Here is a 15,167-nt window from a genome sequence, read left to right on the forward strand (position 1 = left end):
TTAAATTACACAAACAAATATTAGATGCTTTGAAACTGCTTTGAGCTCAGTGCTGCAGGAGGAGCTCAGTACTGTGGAGGAGGAGACGAATCCAAGAAATCAATATAGAGGAACAAAAGAAATAAAAATACCATAAGAATATCTCACAGCTGTTCTATGAAGAACTAACCCACAACCTGAAGGGTGGCTGATCTAATCAAAGAAGAATGTGAAATTCTGCATAGGATTAGTTCTCCAGACCTTCTCTTAGTCAAAGAAATGAACAAATAACTAGTGAAGGTTTTCAGTAAAGCGTCTGGATTGGGCTGCATTGTGAAGGGTTATCCTTGTCAGGCTGTGGTTTAGTGGTTAGAGTGTTGGGCTAGGAGACCAAAACGCAAAACCCTACTCAGTCAGGAAGTTCATTGGGTGACCTTGGCCCAGTCTTAGCTTAACTCACCTAACAGGGTTGTTTTCTGAGGAGAAAATGAGGAAGAGTCGAGGAGGAGAATCATGAAGGCCACCTTGAGCTTAGAGGAAAGGTGGATGTAAACACAACAAAGCATAGGCATCATTTATAGACTTGGCAATAAATGTCTTCTGTTTATCTAGGGGAAGAGAGGAATCAATAATCAAACAATGTCTCCGTTGGACAGAAGCAGAAGCAGCTGCCTCAGGGAGTCAAGTGCTGGGACTAGGGGCGAGCTTATGAAGGACAGAGGTGTGCGCGCAGCTAAGTGGCCAGTCCTTCACTGGCAGTGGAGGACGCTGTTTCCGCTACTGCCAGTGGTGTAGAATGAGTCCATTCCCAGTTTGATCAGATTCTGTACTGGAAAGGGGAGACCTCGTGTCCTTTGCCTCTGCTCCCATCAACACCACGCCGGCTCCAAACATCTTTTTTGCCTAATAGGACAAGCCCTGATTTTAGCTTCAAAGAGGCTCCTAGAGTATCCATAGGTTGTGTAAACTGGGATCAAATACAAGCGTCTGCATAATTACTTTTGTAAGATGCTAGTGCACGTGTAGCCCCCCCCCCCTTTTTAACAGATGTTTGCATTTTAAATATCTAAAATCCCAGTGCACCTGACCGTAGACTATTCAGAAGTAGCATGTTCAGTCCTCAAGGAAACTTCAGAGCTTTTAAGTGATATTTTGGGACGGGGCTTTCCCAAGCATATCTTCCTTTCTTCCTGACCACGAACGATGCACAGTCAACTCTCTCCTATTTACAGCCATTTAATCCTGAGCAGAGAAAACGGTGCGGAAGGGCAGTTACAGAATCCATTTGCGACTAGCGACTTGCATAGAATAGCCTTCGGAGCCTCGCTCTCGATTCCAGAAACCGGACGGGAAACAAAACGAACTCCATTTCCCAGCATGCCCCGGGCCCGCCCTCTCAAAGCTCGTTTCCCTCCCTCTGCCGTGTCCCTAGCCGGGCGCCGTAGCAGCCGGCGGGGGCGGCTGTCAGGCGTCTGACGGCGGGCAGGACGCGCCCAGTTTGTTGCTGCTTCCACTGAGACGCGGCTGCCTGACTAGCGGGGCGCGGGCGTCGTCGGCGTCGTCGTCAGCGGCGGCGGCTCCAGGGGCTGCCCGGCGGTGGGGACTGCGTGGCGGCCTCGGGCCGCGGCGACGGCTCCGGCCATGGACGAGCAGGCGGGGCCCGGGGTCTTCTTCAGCAACAACAACAACAACAACGCGCTGCTGCTGCCGACGCCTCCGGGCGGGGCCGGGCAAGGGCTGGAGCCGGGGGAGGCGGCGGCGGCGGCGGCTGCCGCCGTAGCGGCGGCGGCCGGAGGCTCCTCGGCGGTCCCGGCTCCGGCCTCTGCGGCGCGGGCTCAGTACAGCGTCCCGGGCATCCTGCACTTCCTGCAGCACGAGTGGGGCCGCTTCGAGGCCGAGAGAGCCGAGTGGGAGGCGGAGCGGGCGGAGCTGCAGGTACCGTCCGGCCGCTTTCCCTTCGCCTTTCGCCTCGTCGGGCCGCCGCCTCTTCTATGCAAACATCTCCACACGCGCGACTCTTCCTTCCCCTTCCCCGCCCGGACCTGTCTGCTGTTCTTCTCTGCTCCCTCCCTCCCCCCATCTCTCTCTTCTCCGTGCTTCCCCATCGGTTTAGCCTCGGAACTGTGGAAGAGGAGTGTGTCTCTGAGCATATGCAGAGCGCCTTTGCCTTGAGTGATTATTGTCAGGGTTTGCGGGGAGGCTTTCTAGCTTGTCTAAGCTGGGGGTCTTTCTTCTGAAGGAACAAAGCCCTGGTTAGTGCTAGGCGGGAAGGGGCTAACAGGAGAGCTTCCTTTGACAACTGTTAGCTTGGGTCAGGCTGGATTACAGGATGTACAGGTGCTTGGTGCCATGATAATATTATGGTTTTGGTCCCAGCAGAACATGAGTTGTGTATGTGCCTCCTTGCTCCACATGGGAATAGGAAAGGAGAGAGGATGTGATCTGGTAGTTGCTCTCCCAAGTACTACCCTTTTGAGAAGGAAATTATTAGAGATTTGTGTGATGTCTGTTAGTTATCTTTAACCAATATAAAATTGATGTGTCCCGCATGTAAAACAGCTTTGTTTTGGAATGGTGACTCAGTATGTGTGAACATTTTTCAAAGCACATCACATACATTGTCTGAGAAACACTTACAGCAGCCCTGTAAAATAGAGTGATATTAATATCCTCACCCGCTGAAGGCAATTTCATTCAAATGGCAAGAGCCTCCTCCCTGTTTCTCTGTGCCCACTCACCCATCTTCCATGGAGGCCAGTAGTGGTGTAGTGGTTAGAGTGTCGCACTAGGACCTGGGTTCAAATTCCCACATGGCCATGAAGCTCACCGGGTGACTTGGGGCCAGTCGCTTCTTCTCTGCCTAACCTACCTCACAGGGGTGTTGTAGGGATTAAATGAGAAAAGGGTACATCATTTACTGATACCAATTGAGCTCTCTGGCAAAAACGGTCGCACCAAAGCCCCACAATATGTTGGCTGAATGGGATGCAAATTTGGCAGTTGGTTTATTGTGGGGAAGGTGTGAGGTCAGTAAGGGTTTTTTCTGATGCCGCATTTAGTTTCTTTGGATGATGGAAACAGGGCCCCCTATTGTAAGGAGCTGTAGCAAGGTTTATGATTCTCAAGCATTTCAGAAGCACTTCTTTGATGTGTTTGTACCATGTGTGAAAAATCTTATGTCAGGCTAGTTGGTAAAGAAAGTGGAATGGAAGGATATACACATGCATGTTCTGTCAGTATGGGCATACATGTGCAAAATTAGACAAAACCTGCAAGGTGTGGAGTTTGCTGCATGTTCTTACATCTTGGGATATTGTGTACCCCAACCTTATGATAGAAGGCTTTAAGATCTCCAAACAGCATGTTCTGTAGTAGACACGCTAGCTACAGTGGGAGTTTTGCTCAGCAGGTGGTTCAATTACTGTGGCCTTTACTAGGTATTTCAATTTTTAGTGGGTTTTTAAAAGCCTTAAATGTAGAAGTGCAACAGGATGAAGATTCCTTCTGCATTCCAGATTGTGCAAGAAGCTACCAACATAACTTGGACTTGGTAGTACAGGCAACTCCCCATTTATGCAGGATTGCATTCCGGGTCATTGCGTGCTTGTGTGAAATTATATGAAATCGGAGACCCATTGGAAAAGCCTGCATAAAGGCCCCCCCACCCCCAGTTCCTCCCTTTTAGTGATATTTCAGTGATGTTTCGGGGTTACTTCTGGGTTCAGGATATGTGCACTTGTGCATGATCATGCACGTATTGGTTGCGTCCAAAACGGGAGCTGCCTGTAAATCTTCGAGCCTGAACTTGTCATAGGCTGCATAAAGTCCCTGGTAAAGGCACTTATCTCTGCTGTGTCTCCTTTTTCAGGTTGAGCAAAGGCTGATTGAGCGGTTCATGGTTATCTAATATTGTAGAATAGCCTCTGCTATTATTCCACATGAGAGGTTGTTGTGTCATTTGAAGCAAAAAAATGTGCACTTCACTATCATCCATAGATAGCATGAATTCTGAGATGCTCATTAGCTGTACAGCGGATGCCACAGAGATGGTTGGAAAAACAATCAAGGATCAATAACAGATTTGCATTGAAATGGCAAATGTGAATCATGTAAGCAAGTATAAGGCACATTGGGGCAAAACATTGCAACTTGACATATATGCTTACATGTGACTGGCCAGGAAAGACACCTTGCTAAATTCTGTGCTAGAGAGAATTAAGAAAGGAATTGAAAATAAAACTGCCCATGTCATAATGCCATTTTCAAAGCTATGATACAACCACACTTGGAGTCCTGTCCCGTCCTGCTTGCATTCTTCTTCCAGGTTGGCCACTGTGAGAACAGGTTGTACTTTTCATCTGACACAGCAGGGCAGATAAATGCTAGTATAGGTAGTTGCTAGCTAGCATTTGTATATGCAGAGAATAAGGTTATAAACCCTTTCTCTCTCTCCATCATTTGCTATATTTTGTTTGTGCTGCTGATTGGTTTAAGTGTTTGTTTATCTATTAGATGTTTTTCATAGAATCATAGAATTGTAGAGTTGGAAGGGACCCCAAGGGTCATTAACTCAAATCCATTGCTTCCTAGCCTCTGGAATAGGAGAAAACAAGCTTGTTCCATCCTCTGTGTGGCAGCCCTTTAGATATTTGAAGATAGCTATCATTTCTTCTCTCATCTCGTCTTTACCAGGCTAAGCATACTCAATTCCCTCAACTGTTCCACATAAAGCTTGGTTTGATCATGTTGGTCATCCTCCTCTGCACACATTCTAGCTTGTTAATATCCTTTTTAAATTATGACACCCAGACCCGGACGCAAAAACCGAAAAACCCTTTCGTCTAGCGAGTTTTTCGTCTTGCAAGGCATTCGTCTTGCGGGGCACCACTGTACTCCCATGTGTAGTCTGACCAAGGCAGAATAAAGCAAGAAAGTTATTTCTCTCGATCAGGACACTATACATTTGTTGATGCAACCTAGGTTAACATTAGTTTTTTTTGCTGATGCATCACACTATTAACTAATGTTAAGCTTGTGGTCTACTAAAATCCCTAGATTCTTTTCACATGTACTACTGGCAAGCCAGGTGTCCCCCATCTTATATTCATGCAGCTGGTTCTTCCTGCCTCAGTGTAGAACCTTACATTTGTCCCTATTGAAATTCATTTTGCTAGTTTCGGCCCAGTTCTCCAATCTGTTATGGTCATCTTGAATCCAATTTTGTCTTCTGTGGCATTGGCCACCCCTCCCAGTTTGGTGTCATCTGCAAATTTGATGAGCATGCCCTCCACACTTTCGTCCCATATTGTGATCCTGATTATTTAAGCATTGAAAAGTGTAGGAATGTACCTCCGTGTTTGCTCAGTGCTACTGGTTAAGCTTGCTGTAAAGGTGCAGTCCTTTATACACTTACCAAGGAGTAAGCCCCATTGTACACAATAGGATTTGCTTTCAGAAAAGCCACGGGTATGATTCTGTTGCAACATTACCAAGACAGATAAGTAGTGACAATAGTGCAAAGTGTACTCTCTTATGGGGTTATTGTGTTTGTTAAAATTTCATAGCCCAAAACCCTACAAGATACTATAATCGTAGCAGAATTAAGAGTCCTAGTCTGTATGTTGTAAGCTTAGTATTTTTAGTTGCCTTCCTACGATTGAAAGTGTGCAAGTAGAAATAGAAAAAAAATCAAATGTTCCTATTGAACTAAGAAGTGAAAAATCAGGTTAAATTATGTTTCTCACCTGTGAAGAGTAAATGACTTGCAATTTGTGGAATAGTTCTGTGACTAGCTGTCACTTCTCTGGTATTCTAAACTCTGACATTCTAGATTCAGGATAATCTAGTTCAGTGGAAAATTAAATATTACTGCCTGCGCAGGCGAGTAGTGTCATTTCAGGCAGTGACAATAGGGTTTGACTGACATGTGCGTCCATGTTTGTGTTCTTTGTATTATGTGCACATAGGAATATAGGAAACTGCCTACTGAGTCAGACCATTTGGTGCATCTAGTTCAGTATTGCCTATACTGACTAGAATCAGCTCTCTGGGATTTGAGGCAGGGTTCTCTCCCAGACCTACCTGGATATCCTGGGGGCAGATACTGTACCTACCACTAAACTACATCCCTTCCCCTAATGCAAATAGAGAAATCTCACATGTTATATGTCAGCTTATGCTGTGTTTCTCTTTCACAATTATTCTACATGAGCAAGTGAGACTTAATGGAGTGCTTTCAATATTAACTGGCTATAATCCGGGAATCTCATACCTTGTTTGGCACATTTTGCTGGACTACAGACTCCTATTTTCTGGGGAATGGCAAATCCCCAAGCCATATGATCAGTTTTAAAACTTGAGGCAGATGACTTGGAGATCTTCTTATTTCTGGGAGATCCCAAGTCCCACAGGATTTTCTAAATTGCCAGAAGTAGCTTTCAGGATTGCTGTGGTTGATTTACTGCCATCATCATACAATGATATTCTTTTGAAGTTAAAGCATCTCTGAGACTAAATGCAATTCTATGCACAATTATTTAGGATTAAGTTCTACAGAAGTGGGCCTGCTTTCTGAGCACTGCATAGAATTTCTCTACCTGCTAATGATTCAAGAATGAAATGGAATAAAGTAACAGTCGACACTGGAGATAGAATCTTGAAAGGTTCTGCTGGAGCAACTGCTAATTCTGCAGATTTTATTTTATTTTCTCCTTGGGAAAGTACATCAGATTGGAAAGGTGACATCTGAAAGTTAATTTTCCTCCTCTAGAAATAGCGCTCTGTGGATTACAGGCAGATGGTACTATAAATGCAGATGTACTGTTTGTCCCGCTGTTTGTGGGAGTGGGAAATTCTCATACCATAATAGCAATGGTTTTTGAGAACACTGCTTGGTTTAAGCAGTCTTTGGTCACAAGTGAATGGTAATTTCTGTCTTTTTAAAAAAAAAATCCTCTTGATGGCTGCTTTTGCTTCGGTGACGAGAAAATGAGTTTTTGGTAGAAGTTTATGCCCCTATGTTGGAATGGTGCATTTATTACCAGAATAGAGCCTGATTTACCCCTAACAGTGTGCTGCTGTACACAATCAAGCAAAGGGTTACTTCCTCTTTAGAAAGCAGAACAGAAGAAGGCTCATGCAAACAGTATTGCCCTGTTTATTTACTTAATACATTTGTCCCCCACTCTTTCACAGAGTAGCTTACAAAAAAAGGTAAACCCTCCATATAAAATACAAAACAACACAACACAGTATCACAACAAATGTTAAAAGCACCAGGAAAAAGCATTGCCACTTTTCAGGGATAAATATGTTTTTTAAAAAAGCTTTCTTCCACCTGGCAAAAAAAGACAGCAGAATTTCACCAGCAAGTTGCCATCACTCAAAAAGCCTTCTGTCTGATTACTACCTGCCACACCTCAATCAGCAGGTATATATGAGAAATCCATTCAAAGTTGACTTCCTTCAATGGGCAGGCCGACACTGAGAGGCACTTAAGGTACCTAGAAACTGATACTGTAGTTACAACCTTTGGCTTTCTTTAGTTTTTTTATTATTTTAAAAATATGAGAAAAAATAGCCTTTTATGAATTCTTTTATAAACTCTGTGGGTGTAGGAAACCAGCACACATTTATCAAAGATAGATTTGGGTTAATGCTTTCCTGTGCTGTAAAAAATGAAGCAGATTTTTTTTGGTGTGTTTTGCACAGCAGCACATATACTGAAAACTCAAATTGCCATATCGTCTTTGTTTCTCAAAATATGCATATTAGGATCAGTCAAGTAGTAATCCTTTCCGTTATTGAGTTATTTTGTACTGACCCTTATTCAGACTTGTCCCTCCACTAATGGAATGGCTTCTTCCATTTGTGGAAGGGATGGAGATCCAGCAGAGGCTCCCAATGGATGAAGCAAGGAGGTGATTTGTATTGATTCCCCCAGCAGTGTATCCCATCCTTTTCTAGAGGGTCACACAATCCTTCTGAGCAGCACTGTAGGGGAAAGGAGGAATCAGTAACAATTGCCATCCCTTTGCTTCATTGAGAGTGCCCCATGAGCATGGCTGCCTCAGGCAGCTGATTTTGGGTGTCATGAATGGGCAGGAAGTGGTTAGTTACCTGGTTAACTTTTATTGTGTATGTACTCTGAGGGAGAGGCACTTAATGAAATTTTCTGTCTCGGGTGCCAAAATCAGTTGGCCAGCCTTGCACCTTGATGTGGGGTTGAGGTGCTATTTCCTATTCCACCTGTGGCAGCATAATGTCTTGGGCCATCCCTGCTCATGAGAACTCTGGATCTAACCCAGACTGTTAATTGCTTTTCAGATAAACCTTCAAACAATATAAATGCCTTGCGCAGGTGCTGTGCAAAAGCTGCATTTTGTATGCAAAAACATATGAAAAGGACTACTAGAATTGAATACAATAAAAGCTGGAGATTTAAACCTGAACACTTCGTTGATCACAGCCCTTTTAGTCTGAGGGGCGCCGAATGCTCTGCAAAAGTTAGCAAGCTACACTCTTAGATAGGTGGGAGAATCATTGGTTGATCCAAGAGATCATCATGGGAAAGCTGCACTTAGAATAAGCCTTCCACACATGTATCCACCAGGGTAGTTCCAAATCTGCGTCTCTGTTCTTATTGCTAGCTCACATTGGGGTTTCTGTCTGATGGAGGTGCATGCCCCTATCTAGACCCACCAGTTTTTAAGCACAACTGAAAATGGGGCTTGTATCAGTTTGTGATTTAATGCTGCTCTGGCATATACTTGCTACTGATGTTTTGTTTATTTGATTTTATTTATTAAATTTATATCCCACCCTTCCTCCCAAATGAGCACAGGGTGGGAGACAGTAAGTGATAAAACATCTTTAGAACTGTTCCAGTACAGATGCAGAATGGGAAAGATGCTATAACCTGAGCAATTTAATGCACTTTCCCCCTTTCCAATGTGACACTTTGAAAAAACACACACAACTACCTGACCCAAGCCAAAGCTGTCAATAAAGTGTGCTCCACATCATTCAAAATCTTCTGTCTTGACTTAAAATGCAAATGTATTTGAAGCTTTTGCATCAACTCTTTAGATCACAATTTATTCTGTCTTCTGTTTTGTTTTTGTAATCATCGCCTGTTCTAATAATACCACAGTCCTTCAGGCTATATATAATAAACACACTGCTGGCAAACAGCATTGATAGCACTCCAGTCATGTGATTCTCCCCCCCCCCCACTTTATTGCAGAAATGATTAAATGTCTAGAGCACAATTAAATGCATAGTATGTGCATATGTGTGTATGTATACGTGCTCACATGCCTGTATGCATTTGGCTAAATATGGAATCCGATTTGGAAAAAAGATTGAGTGCAGCAAAAGATGGCGAAAGCCTCAGAAATTTATTAGTCTTACCAGCTCAGATTGTGCAACAAGTTTTCAAGACATAAAGTGAAAGCTCTTTTTTAAAAAAAAGAGATTTAGGGTGATATCCAACTAAGCCATACTTTTAGTAGTTTCATTGAAACAAAGGGATGATTCTTGTTTGTGTCACAACTAATCTTTCTTTTTGTGGTTGAAGATTCTGACTGAATAGCTGCAAGATTTCATTCCCACAACTCAGGCCTTAAAGGAACTAAATGTGGGATTAGGTTCTGTGTGTCCCAAGTGGCTCCTGGGCCCCAGAGAAACAGTGGCCATCAATATTTAAGTTCGCCTTCACGCCTCTTCATCAGCAACATGTTTCAGGCAAATTCCTTGCTATTGATTCAGAGAGAGCTTCATTTTCAAATTTTGTGCAGTGTTGTTTATTTTCCAAAATTACTTTGGAAGTACAAAGTTGCTGGGAGCCTTGATCTGTGCACTCAAGTCTGCAGCTATTATTGCTATCACATCTGCAGGTGCATGTCTGTCCTAACTGGGCCAACAACTCTTTAAGTTAGAAAGGATGGGAAGAGCACGATGTGCAGCAACAGTTCAGTCCAACCCTGTGTTTACAGAACTAGCAGCATGGTACGTGGTGGTGAAGATTGGAAACACAGTGATAGATCTTAGTTTTGCGTTCTGAGTATCCCCATATGAAAGTGATTTGCTTTGAAAACTGATAGGCCACAAGTTTAACATGAGCCAACAGTGAGTGCAGCAGCAAAAAAAGCTAATGCTATTTTAGGCTGCATTAACAGAAATATAGTGTCAACAGAAGTGTAGTAAAAGTACCACCCTATTCTGCCTTGGCCAGACCACACCAGGAGTCCTGTGTCCAATTCTGGGCACCACAGTTTAAGAAGGGTATTGACGAGCATGGGGCAGATGGAGATTGTAAACCTGGAAAGGTAGCCAATCTAGGATAAGGAAACCTCTGATCCTAAGCCCTGGGATATCTTTGGGAGAGGAAAAGGCTTAGCCTACACAAAATCCAGAGTCGAGTCCCTAAAACAGTTGAATGGTGTCTTGTACATCTCCTTCCAGCAACTCCTGCAGCCAGGCTGAGAAGGAGGTCTTATCATATGGGCAGCCAGGACCTCCATACATGATGTACAGGCTTACGCTCCAGAGGAGGTCACTTTGGTTCTGCTAACACAGCAAAAACAACATGAGAGGCATCAGTTATAGGTTACTGGTCTCTGCAGGTGCTGTGATTCTCCAGTGGTTTGACTTTGGCCCCAGAGGCACACTCCACTGTCTCTTGAGACAGCTGGATACCAACAATTGGCAAGCTAGAATGTGTGCAAAGGAAGGTTACTAAGATGATCTAAGGTCTGGAAACCAAGCCTTATGAGGAACAGTTGAGGGAGTTAGATAGGTTTATCCTGTAAAAGAGGAGATAGAGAGGTGATATGATAGCCATCTTCAAATATCTGAAGTGCTGTCTCATGGAAGATGGAGCAAGCTTGTTTTCTCCTGCTCCAGAGGGCAGGACTGAACCAGTTTATTCAAACTATGAGAATGGAGAGCCCAAGTAAACATTAGGAAGATTTCTCTGACTGTAAGAGCTGTTTGACTCCGTTGGAAGGGAGTAGACTCTCCTTCAGTGGAGGTTTTTAAGCAGAGGTTGGAGGGCCATCTGTCAGAGATGCTTTAGTTGTGATCCCTACATTGCAAGTGGTTAGACTAGATGACCCTTGTACAATTCTGTGATTATATGGACTGTATAAGGAATGCTGGGCCATAAACACATGTGTGCTTTAATAATTGAAATTTTAACAAGACTTTATTAGAATGTTTTGCCCTTTAAACCTTTGTTTTAATTCTGAAATTCTTAGTATCTGTTATTCTTCTCTCCCCACCCTCATCCCCCGATATTGAGCTGAGAGAGATTCTAAGGTGTATTTTACCTTTGATATTATTGAATGAGGTTGGAGTGGAACAAATGTAGAAAGCATGCTCTCCCCTGACTCCCCCCCCCCCCGCGCACGCAATGACTAAAGCAATTCAGTATCTCTGCTCCATCCCTTCCCCCCTTCCAGGCCTTTAGGAATTGCTGCAACTGACTGAACGGTGACCTTATAGCCAAGAAGTCTTTGCAAAACCTGTTGGTAATGTTTCTAGGGTGTGTGTATAAACTGGAATGTCGCGAGCAGCCTTGGGAGTGGCTGCAAAACAACCTTAAGGGGCTGTTAGTCCTAGTACATTTCAGTTTGCATTCCTTCTGTTAAAATACCAAATACAGTACTAAATACTAAAGTCTGATTTGGTTTAGGCATCTTGTGTGCAACCAGGCACTTGATGGTTAGGCCAACCTACTATATTGTGGTTTGCAGCTTTTCCTCCTCCTGCTATTTTCTTTAAAAAGTTTATTACCGGGTTTACAGTTTGCTTCATTATTGCCAGAGATACACAGTACACTGTACGGCTGTTTATGAAAGCCTTTGAAGCTTGCTTATCACTGATGCGCTGCTTGTCATGTTGCAGTTAAACCATGTCTTCCCAACCTAATAACTACCTCACCAACGCTTAAGGTTTAGTCCATGGTGCGTTTGCATGTATGGTGATTACGGCCGCAGGCACACCATACATCTGAAGCGCATTTAAAGCATATGGTTTCTCCCAAATTATTCTGGGAAGGTAATTTGTACAGTGTGCAGGGAATTGTAGATCTGTGAGGGGTAAGCTAAAGGATTCTTTGGCATAAGTCATATGCTTTAAATGTGTGGACACAGCCTAAAGTATTGACCATGTGGCATTATAATACCACCTTTTACCTTTCTGTGTGCTAGGACTCAGTTGCTTTTTCTTAGTATAGTGACTGCATCATGTGAAGGCTTTTCCTTTAAACCTACTCTGAAAAGAAGGCTCCTATGGTGCATCTTTGATTTGTATTAAGTATTACATATTCCTTCAAATATATGGGGGTGGGGAGGAATAAATCCTCCTTTCCTTTCTTTCCCTTTTAAAAATAGTAAAATATTAACTCCTACCACTTAAGCTTCAAATGCCATCAAACCTCCTCAGCAATCTTTATATAGGGAAATTCATGTCAGTTTGGTAAGTGGCAGGGCTTAGAGAACGTGAGATCTGCTGTGGGAAGTGTATTCATTACCACTGCTTGAGGTACTGTTACTTGCTTGGTTACAAGTGGGTAGACCCTCTATTTTGCAATGTAACATGTTGAAGAACGACTTAACTTTCAGATTGCAAAATTGTCCTGGAATGTCTGTGGAGAAGCAAGTTGGTTTTTTCCTTTGAAAACTGCAATGTAAAGTATTGTCTCTTTCAGGCCCAAATTGCCTTTCTTCAAGGGGAAAGAAAAGGTCAAGAGAATTTGAAGAAGGATCTAGTGAGGAGAATAAAAATGCTGGAATATGCTCTTAAACAAGAAAGGTATGTGCCAGTTTTCTAAACCCTGAATTGTTAACTGTGAGTATAGGAACTGCTTCTCAGTCTTGGAAAGGCAACAACACTGACCTTCCGGTCTCTATTCATGCCTTCACCACAAAACAGCCTGTAGCTAAGTGCAGGCTTTTCCAAACTGTTCAGCAGAAAATATAATTTTGCAAAAAAACTCAGCCATACTTAACTTTATAGATATTAATATTTTTGCCCATCCTTGAGGCTTGACTTAAACTCTTTCCTGATGAGAGAGAGGGAGCAGAGCCCATGTGTCAAGTTATTTTAAAAATCTCTGGTAAACTAAATGCACCGAGAAGAACAGAAAGTACTGAATAGTCTGAAGATGCAGAAAATATAGATATGGTATGTTAGGAATCAGTCAGTTATTTTAATTTCCACAATGTAATTTACGAGTATCTTGATGTGCTAAAATCCACAATAAAATGAGAAGAGGCTAAGTCAAGATGGGAAAATCAACAAATAAATTACTAATGTGCATTTAAGCCAGACAGCTGACCAGTGCACTTGTTTATAAGACCGTGTTGACAAATGTGCATCCTGTATCAGAATAAATCAATTGAACTGCTATATTGATGTCAGTTGAGCTGCTCATTGCTGACTTGCAGCTGAACTGTGTTTGGGAAAAGACCTGGGGCATAATTAGAATTTTAAAAAATTACTAGTCCAGAAAAGGCTTCAAAAAGCACACAAGCTGTCAGGTGATGTGGGAAATAACTCAGAAAAAAATAGAGTCATAGAGACCATAGAGTTGGAAGGGACCACAAGGGACATCGAGTCCAACCTCCTTCAATGCAGAAATCTTTTGCCCAGTGTGGAGCACTTTGCTTCCTTCCCAGATACTAGGGCTGGATTCAGAGAAATGTCCGCCTCACAGAAGCTTTCATAATGTGCTCCGTCCAGTTTTCAGATACCCACTTCCTTCCTCAGTTTGTCGTGCTATAGTCTACCCTATTCAACAGAACCCTATAACCATTCGGAGAAGCTTTCTTGGCTGCTTGGAGGGGGACACTTTCCCCCCTCATCACGACCCTTTGAAGTAGGAGCTGCTGAGAGTTAGCCAAGGCCACCTACTGAGCTTCATGGATGAATGGAGATTTGAACACCTGTCTCCCACTATTTTCCAGAATGTTGGCTAGTTCTGCCTTTTGCATGATCGTTAGGTGACTGGTCTATCTCTGTGTTGTGGAAAACTTTGAGTTGCAGCGATCAAGGAAAATGCAAGCTTTGGTACTGGTGTTCTATCTTTTCTAATGCCTAAACCCAGAATACTCTAATATAGCTTAGTTTAGGTTTAGTTTATTGTTTATATTCCCATTTATATCCAGAATTGCTGCTTTATGATTACCGCCAAACTGAAACTGGCATCACCTCTGTGATAGACAAACAGTTAGCAGTTATATTCAGATGGTCTCCAGGCAGGAAACATAAATTGCTTGTGTGAACTCTCAAATTGGCCAGTTCTTATGGGGTCATTTAGGGTGACTGCTTTTACTGAATATTTTGAAGATGCATAAAGGACACAATTTGTAGAAGTGGTGTTTTTTATATATATATAAAAAACACTTTATAATTTGTGACCCAAAGAGCTACTTTCAGCAAGCCTGTGGACTTGAGCTAACCAAATAGAAATGTTGACTTGGAGCTGAAGATTGTGATGCTGTCATAAACTGCCTCTGTAATTTTCAAGTTCCATTAGAGGGAACTGTTTAAGTTAAAAGTTCACTTTCCATGAGAGCACAGAAGTAGCTGCATGGCTCTTTGGATTCTGGCCTATGTTGTTGGTCTTGTGAGTAACACATTGATAAATTCTTATGCATTGTGTTGGATCCAGAGTTTCTGTGAGCAGAGCACTGCTCCTAGGATGCTCCAGCAAGTTGCAGTACTATAGCTGTTCTAGTACATTTCAAAGCTGCTCTCGTGTATTTCAGTGCTAACATTGTCAGGAGATTAAAATGTAACAATAACGCTTAAAAGACACCCATCTTTTTAGATGCCATACGTGCCCACAATCAGTCTCACTCACTTTCATACCTTAAGTACTATACTGTACTAAAAAAAAACCAATACCCATATTTGTTTGTAGGCCTTTTGGGTTATGTTTCTGGTCAGTGTGAGATTAGAACCTTCTCCTTGAGAGAGCTCCTGCCTCAGTGCTTTTCCTGGCAGCGTTGCTTGTTTATGTCTCTTGGTTTGGCAGCAACTCCTGCATGTTTGGCAGACTTGGTAAGCACAGCTGGATTGGATTTTTCAGGTCTTTAGATTTCAGGTTTGGCAAACTAAACTGGTCCTTTCAGTAGGAGCCGGCCTTGTGAGATTAATTTGCCCATTGTTAGTAATTCATA

The 15,167-nt window shown here is 42.9% G+C and overlaps 1 protein-coding gene across 3 annotated transcripts in view; it reads left to right on the forward strand.

The window, feature by feature from the left end:
- Nucleotides 1–1,463: 1,463 nt before the first annotated feature.
- Nucleotides 1,464–15,167, forward strand: part of STRN (striatin) — a 54,665-nt gene continuing 40,961 nt past the window's right edge. The window contains exons 1-2 of one of the 3 annotated variants that reach the window (XM_081905365.1): nt 1,464–1,914; nt 12,692–12,795. In XM_081905365.1, the coding sequence (XP_081761491.1) occupies nt 1,621–1,914; nt 12,692–12,795 (398 nt within the window). In that variant the 5' untranslated portion in view covers nt 1,464–1,620. The remainder of the gene's footprint in view (nt 1,915–12,691; nt 12,796–15,167) is intronic. The other 2 variants (XM_081905367.1, XM_081905366.1) reach the window with 2 other exon arrangements.

This window comes from Podarcis melisellensis (assembly GCF_964234715.1).
Source record: "Podarcis melisellensis genome assembly, chromosome: 3".
In the NCBI taxonomy this organism is placed as follows: Eukaryota; Metazoa; Chordata; class Lepidosauria; order Squamata; family Lacertidae; genus Podarcis; species Podarcis melisellensis.